This window comes from Panicum virgatum, chromosome 5K (genome assembly GCF_016808335.1).
Source record: "Panicum virgatum strain AP13 chromosome 5K, P.virgatum_v5, whole genome shotgun sequence".
NCBI classification, from domain to species: Eukaryota; Viridiplantae; Streptophyta; class Magnoliopsida; order Poales; family Poaceae; genus Panicum; species Panicum virgatum.
Window position 1 is genome coordinate 41241849 of NC_053140.1, and position 8118 is coordinate 41249966.

At 51.9% G+C, this 8118-nt stretch overlaps 1 protein-coding gene across 2 annotated transcripts; it reads right to left on the minus strand.

Moving 5' to 3' along the window:
- Positions 1–16: 16 nt before the first annotated feature.
- LOC120707550 (cinnamoyl-CoA reductase-like SNL6) lies at positions 17–5818 on the minus strand. Of its 2 annotated transcripts, none has more exons than XM_039992466.1 (5): positions 5216–5818; positions 3715–3890; positions 1162–1362; positions 798–951; positions 17–697 (listed from the first exon to the last, which is right to left on the minus strand). In XM_039992466.1, the coding sequence occupies exons 1-5, from the start codon at positions 5454–5456 to the stop codon at positions 363–365; spliced, it is 1107 nt and encodes a 368-aa protein (XP_039848400.1). In that variant the 5' UTR covers positions 5457–5818; the 3' UTR covers positions 17–362. The 2 variants fall into 2 exon arrangements, with proteins under 2 accessions (XP_039848400.1, XP_039848401.1); XM_039992467.1 differs by lacking the exon at positions 5216–5818 and adding an exon at positions 4019–4558.
- Positions 5819–8118: the final 2300 nt, after the last annotated feature.

An 8118-nucleotide genomic window follows, 5' to 3' on the forward strand; every position in this document is an offset into this window, starting at 1 on the left:
GTGTGGACGAAAGATAGCCGCATCATAACATGGCTTTTATTGCTGGGCCAAAACTATGTACAAGTTTGCACTCAGCCTCACAAGTAGTAGTACATCATTGCACACACTCTCAACCGAGCTCTCTGCTCCATCCCATCCACAAAGAAAGTCAAGAGGAACGAGCTCGAGCAGTCTAACTGTTTTGCTTCACTCGTCAAGCAAAACGGACCACCACTGAATGCAGGTCGGTGCAGCCAACACTTGCTGCCATCGTTGCTCATCATAGCACCCGCGGTATCGCCCGTCCGTCAGGGCAAACCCAGGAAATCTGCCTTCAGATGCATCAGCGCCAATCCTAGCCGTGTTCGCAGAAAGGTCCTTGGCTAGTCAAACGCGACGGAGTAGTAGGTGTCGTACGTGCACCTCCTCGTGGAGGACATGAGCCTAGCCAGCTTCCGCTTGCAGAGCTCGAACCGGGCCGGCCGGTCGTCGCCGGCGCCCTGCGCGGCTGCGGCCGCGGCCGCGGCGCCGCCCGGCAGCCCCAGCTGGCGCTCCAGCTCGTCGAACTCCTCGGGCCGCTGGACCACGTGGTCGTAGCAGATGTACCGCCCGCCCGCGGTGTTGTCGCCCATCGCCTCGTACGCGCGGACGTGCGCTTCCGCCACCGTCTCCACGTTCGCCGTGGCGAGCAGGCCGTCGGCGAGCATGGCACGAGCGCCTGCGGCCCCAGATGTCAAGCGAGTCGGTCAGAAGTCAGAACGATGATGACTGGTGAACAACGCATCACACCACGAGTTAGTTCGTGTCACAGCACGGACCTTTGAGGTAGGCGATGGACGCGGTGGAGTTGCGGCGGCGGAACCCCGGGCCGGTGACGAGCGCGGGGCAGATGGTGACCAGCTTCAGGTCATGCCCTCGGGCCGCCCTCCACGCTGCCTTCTCCGCTGCCGTCTTGCCAAGTGCGAACCACAGCTGGAACGATGGTGGATCACATCGTCAGTTGGTTCAATTTTTCAACAGAAAAAATCAAGATTACTGTTTATTTATTTATTGGTCGGTGCCTCGGTGGTAAATGTTTCCACGGTTGAGAGGGCCTTTCAGCAGTTCAGCGCCACCGAACCCTGAAGAAACTGGCAACACCCGAAACTTCTAGCAGTACAGAGATTTCTTGCAACCGCTCACCTTGTTGTCGCGGCAGAAGCTCTCGTCGCTCCAGCAGTTCTCGTCGATGATGGTGGGGAACCGCCGGTCATGGGGGTAGTTCTGCCTCCACACGCATGCCAGCAGTGAGGAGGTGAAGACGCATTTCCTGACGGACTCTGTAATCACGCACGCCTCGATCACCCGCTCCGCTGCCTGGGCCTCTAACCTTGCCATGTGTTTCTGCCAAAATCAGACATCGCCATGTGTTAACAGCAAAATCACTTCAGCCTGTATGTCATTCCAGTCTTCCATTAACTACTAGTACAATCTGATTGCTAACAGAAGAAAAAAAGTTCCACCGCTAAAATTCAAAAAGAAAGAAGCGGCTTTGTCCGCAATAGATAAATTGTAAATGAGGTGTAGGTGCGTTAGGCAATTGACAGAAAAGGACTAAGACTGTGGCTTAGCAACCTAATCAAGACTTTTACCGAACTTAATACGAGCATGCAAGTCAAAGGCTGTCCAGGTCAGTTTTAGTTACCAACAACATATGACGGCGATCTTTTGGCTGTCTGTTCACCGTAGGCTGCCGTACTGGTGAGCAGGTGAGCAGGGGGGCCTCCTCACTTTCAGCCTGGAATCTGATACGTGGGGTGATAAGGGACCTTCACCTGCTGCTCCAAACTCCTAACTGCTAATGACTTCACGCAGCACTGCCGTACTGGTTTGGTGGCTGTTGCACTGTCAAACTCTTCTGTTGCAATGTGAAATCAAAGATCCGACGATGCACCTTACGCCCTGGGAAGTGTCAAAGGGCAGGAGGTCTCAGGCGCTAGCTAGATTAGGTGAAAAGGTCTGGACCTTCGATCAGTGTCGTTAGTGACTTAGTGTTCGACAAGGACGAGCTATATGTTCTTGGTCTGTTGGATTAGGTAGGCGCAATTAAAGATTCAGGAATCTAAGACAGGAATGAGACACCACTCCAAGATGTTTAGTACTCCAGCTACATTGTAGGACTTGAGATCCCTCATTAGTCGGCAGCGTTGCCTTCAGTCAGTTGGAAGGCCAAAATGTCAAAAGGTTCAGGACGCTGCACCGGTACAGCCAGAGAAGGTCCGAATCAGGAACTCTTTCTTTTTAGGCCGTGTTTAGTTTTTTACATGTTAAAATTTTATATTGGAATTTTATTAATTTGAAGTACTAAATGAAATATATTTACAAAACTTTTTGTATAGATGGGTTGTAAATCGCGAGACGAATCTAATGATGCTAATTAGTCTATAATTAGCGGATGGTACTGTAGCATCACTGTTGCAAATCATAGATTAAATATGCTCATTAGATTCGTCTCGCGATTTACAGCCCATCCATGCAAAAAATTTTGTAAATAGACTTCATTTAGTACACAATGCATGTATCCCAACATTCGATGTGATTTTTTTTTGTGTTTACGGGGTTTACGTTTAAAAATCTAAACAGGGCATTAAGATTGCCATTTCGTACTGCTTTTGCACCCTCAACTCAAGCTGCTGTACTTCCAAAGTCACACGGCACGGGTTGGTGGGTGCCGTGCTGAAGGTACTGCTTTTCTTTCTTTCTTTTCATGTTCAGCACCTCAGCTCATGCTGCTACAGTGTAGGCTAGTTGGGTGTAGGGAATCCATCTCTTCACACTTCAAAGGCTAAATTATACTCCTGCGATGCAGGCATCATGTGTCCGGGTCAGGCTCTCCTGCGATGCAGGCCCCCTTCTCTCGGTCACACGTGCTTCACGAGTTCACGTATCCGGCGGGCCGGGCCGGGCCGGGCCACGCAGCAAGGCCGAGATCCTGGGGCGTGCGTGCTTCCACCCACGTCAAATCAAACTGCCTCCCTTTCACCGAGCAAATGAACATGGGGGCCGCCGCTCATTGCAGTGCCCTCGTGCTTCAGCTCCGTCCTTCACTCCTCCGTCCCTCCCTCAATGATGAGAGTGGCCTGTCTCTGTTGCCCCCCAATCATCTCTCTTGTGTTCCAGAAAAGGTTGTTTCCTGTCAAAATCACTGTCTGGTTTAACCAGTTTATTAAATATGGTAGTTGTTACCGGCAGTGGCACTTGACTCGTGCTTCCTCTGTTCTGCCAAGGGCCCATCGCAACCTCTGTTCCAGCTCGATCACGGCACCACCCTCCAAATCTCCAATTGCCGACTTGGTCTTGGATGGATTATCACACTTTCTTGCCCTAGCCCAATGTCCCGCTTTTTTTCAATTTTTTTACTTTACTTTATCTAACGACTTCCCACTTCAAAAACTTCCTATTTTATCCTACTGCTAAAAGGCCCTTAGCACTCTTCATTACCTGATCATTTTCATGAAGCAAAAAGCAAAGGAAAAAAAAGACTCGCAAACCATCATGGTCTGTGCGACTCATGTCACGCGCAGATGAAAAAGGTTACGTGAAGTTTCACGCATGGTGCTTGTCCTCTTCTTTTTTTTCTAAAGTGATGTGAGCAGCTACCGGCTCAGATTCTGCTAGCTAGTAGAATGTTTCGCTAAAATAAAAAGATTTACCGCTAGAAGTTAAAAGAAAAAAAAGGTTCGCCGTGCTACTCACCGTGTAGCCGGAGATGCCCCCGGGGTCCACGAAGGCGGAGGTGTGGAACACGCCGGCGCAGCCGTCGAAGGCGCGGCGGAGGCTCTCCGGGTCCATGACGCTGGCCATCACCGTCCACACCCCGTCCCTGCCGTCCTCGCCGAACATCTCCATCTCCCGCAGCTTGTCCACGTCCTCTGCCAACGCAGCACGCGCACGGGCAGCACCGGTCCATGTCAGCCAGAAACCAAATAATAGAAATCCCAATCAGCTTGGCTGCAATGACTGTAATAACCAGTAGCAGCAAACAGAGATAAATATCAACCACGATCTGTTCGGAATAATGTTTTTCCCCCTCCTTGCACGCCTTGGGGTCTCATCATCAGCGGCGATCGGCTCGCATCGCGCGTCAGAGAAAGACTAAACCGCTAGCCAACGAACGCATCGTCGCGCGTCAGAGAAAGACCCGCATCGATCGATCTTTTTTTTTCTTTCCAGGCGGCCCGGCGGCTCGTCGAGGAAAAGTTGGAGGTTGAGATGAGGCTTTCGGAAACCTAAACCCGCACCCTGGCCACCACTTGTCTATTAAGTTGGATCCCTCCTTTTTATTGTCAAATGGTTCATCTGCTTTCCCGCGCCAAGGTTCAGTCTGATCCAGCTTTACATGGGCAGCAATCTGTTGCAAAGCCGATGTGACGTGACGCACCCAGCAGCCTACGCACGAGATTTGTTTAGGCGGGGAGAGACGTAGAGGGGGGCCCAATTACTCCACTAACGAGTTGTTAGATTGGACGGGGTGTGGTGCCGTGTCAGTCACCAAGAAACTAACGATTCATCACGGCTATCAGAAGGGGGAAAAAAGACTAGGCCGTGTTTAGTTACAAAAATCAAAATTCCAAAAAAAATTTCCGGCACCTGCATGGAGATTTAAATCTAGACGAAATAAAAAACGCATTGCGACTGCTGTCTGTAAATGGCGAGACGAATCTAATGAACCTAATTAGACTGTAATTAGATGCTAAATTGCTACAGTAATGCTACAGTAAATAACCTCTAATGACGGATTAATTAGACTCATTAGATTCGTCTCGCGATTTACAGACAAGTTCTGAAATTATTTTTGTGATTAGTCTATGTTTAGTACTTCAAATGTAGAAAGATGACTTTTCAAAAACTTTACAACGCGCAACTAAACACGGCACGTGACGCAGTTGATCCCAGTGGATTCTACGGTCGCGTCTCCGTCAGGGGACAAAACAAGCATGGGGCACCAGCAGCTGCAGGAATCCAGGCTCGCGATCGCTTTTTCCCGAGGCGCGTGTGCGTGACGGGAGCGACGAAGGAAACTACGACCACCAGGGCCGGGGGGCGGCGGGACCCGCGCGGCCGAGGGCAGGCCGAGCCCGCGACGACGGCAAGGCAGGGGAAGCAAGGAAGGGAGGAAGGCAATCGGCGGCCGGGGCGGCGGCGGGGGCGGGGGTAGGTGGCGGGCGAGGCCGCGAGGGAGGGGAAGCGTGCTGACCTTGCGTCTCGAGCGCGAGGCGGACGGTGTAGCCGTGGCGGAGGAGGCGGTCGACGACGGCGAAGCCGACGAAGGAGATGCCGCCCGTGACGCACACGGCGCGCGCCTCCGCCCCGCCGGCGCCGGCGCCCGGGGCGCGCTTGGCGCCCGCCGAGCGGCGCCACCCCCACCCGGCCAGGAGCGCGGCGCGCAGCTCGTCCACCTCCGCCTGCAGGCTCTGCGTGCTCCGCAGGACGCCCATGCCTTGCGCCGCGGTGCGGTGCGGCGTGTCCGCCGCCGCCTCGGACCACCCTGCCTTGGTGGTGATGGTGGTGGGGTGGGTTCGCGAGCGTTTTCGCGGGTGGGGTGGGTGCGCGCAGCGCAGATGAGGTGGATAAATAGGGCGATGAGGGGACTCGCACTCGCTGGTGAGCTCTTGTCGCGCGCGGCGGGGGCGGGGGGAGGCTAATGTCCGGGTAGGTAGGAGGAGGATGCCTCTGTGCGCCGCGGCCGCGGCCCCCGCGTGGTGAGCCGGCTGAATCGTGGACTGCTCGCTTGCCTCTGCTCTTCCCGCTCGCCCCGGCACGGCCGAGGCTTGCTTTTTTCTCTCAGGGCACTCGGGCTGGTGGTGAACTAGAGCGCGGCTCACGGGACGCGGGGGGTTGTTGCGCTGGGTGGCGGGGATTGCTCGGCCGTTCCTGTTCCACGGTTTAGCATTCATTTCTTTACTCCATTCCGCTTCGGATCATAAGGGCTGTAGATTGGATCCCGATTTCTTCTTCTTGGTGCCAAATTGTTTTTCTTTTTTTTAAAAAAAAAATCGGTGCCAAATTGTACTCATTATTTTGCTGGAGAGACTGATGCAAGCTAGCTCCCCGATCCGAATGGCTTACTGGAGGCCAAACCTTGGGCTGCTGCGCAGCTAGTACTACTACCTCTCAGTTTCCAGCAGATGATGGTACCGAGAGTGGCCACGCCATGCGGGTTTGAGATCCATGCGATGCGACGCGAGCCAATGACTTGCGTACTTCTCATGGACCATGGTCCCTGCTACTGCGATTATGAAGAGGCTCTGCGTGATCCACCGGTGCGGCAGAACGGGACGCTTCTCTAACTGTCCGGATGATGATCGAAAGCCCCATGTGACATGGAGCGAACAAGCGCCCCGTACACGATGGACTTTTAAAGATGGACGCGGCTTTGAGAAATTTGATGAGAAGTAGAATTTGGATCCGCCGTATTGCCACGGTTGGAGGCATGTTTTGGTAGCTTAAAATGGTTACTATTTCTTTCTGCCGAGTCAACTGCTCCTAGTCAGAAAGTTTCTAGCTTGTACGCCACCTATTGTGACCAGATCGCTGACATGTCATTTGTAAAGTATGTGATCCTCTTAGTGGTGGCGTCATCGCTTTGCGAAAGATTATCGCCGACCATTTCTCGGCAAATTAGAACATCAAATGGGCTGTCATACTCTGGGCTAATGGTGCCATCTTAATTGTAAAGAACGCATACGTGGCAGGAGCCAACGACGGGCAGCGGGTTTCAAGATGTAGGGCAAACGGGTAGGCTACGCTAGCATCACTACCACATATACCCAAGATACTTGCGAGTAGAAGATCATAGATCGTTACCACTAGACGCGCAGCGCAGCGGAAGAAGTCGCGCGTCGATGTAGAGGAAGTAGTCGATCACGTCCCACGAACCGAGTTCCTCGTACTTGATCCCAGCAGCCGATCAGCGCAGCAGTCGTAGCAGCGCCTCCACGAAGTCCACACGTACGGAGATGAAACACCGTGCGTCGGTATGCTAGCACCGCACGCACGGCATGGGCGGCGGCCAAGAGAGAGAGGGAGGGGCGGTGGCTAGGAGGTGGCGCGGCTCACAGGGGTGTCGCCCCCTAGCCCCTCCCTCGTATATATAGGGCGTACTAATGGGCTTCTATCTCATAGGCCCATTAGTAACCCTAATCCCTCTTGGATCAATATCCTCTTGGGCCTTTAAACCGTATTTGTGATGATGGGCTCTTGGGCATATTACCAACAATCTCCCACTTACACTAGAGACAATCATACAGGCAAGCTTTCCAACATTCCAAATCCCTTAAGTGTGTGACCCGTTAGTTTCATGTGTAGGTGGTCGTGATCAGAAATCATTTCCGAATCACAAGTCAATAGCGGCACCTAGCAGGACATAGTGACTCACAAATACACATAAAGATCATATCGGCCGAACCTTAGATATACTCATACACCGATTCCTTTGCCACACGATACCAGTCAAGCTCAAAGCGAGATGCATGCCACCTTTGTGATAGCTCGACCATTCTCTCGATCTAATAGTGGATTTTATTCATAACTAACATTTAGTCATCATGATTAACTCTTTAATCACTTTGGCATGGCCATGCACTTTTAAATCCAACTATCTCGAGGGGCCTAGAGATATCTCTCCCGTTATCTAGGAGAGGCAAATTCCATCTTGATCCGCTCACATCCCATTCCATGTTTCATGACACACCTGTAAGCTACTTTTGTAACTACCCAGTCACGGAGTAGCATTTAGCAGTCCCAAGATGCACCACTACACACAGTGAGAAACAATGGCAATCTCAGGTCTAAGGATCCAGTAGGTATAACACTCAAGAACAACTGATGGCACATACAAAATAACAATCCCAACATTATCTTGGAGTGGGTCAATCCAACACCATGTTCACCAACATGTGTCCACATCATTAATCCGATATCTCCATATCCATGATCCGTGAAACATGATCATCAATTAATGCATGTGCTAGTCTCAACGTCGTTGTTGTCCCACACAACGACATAAACTAGGGATAATTTAGAATCATATCATTGTCAACAAAGAGTTTCACGAACAAGTCACATACTTGATAATCAATGTAAAAAATAATCATCCAT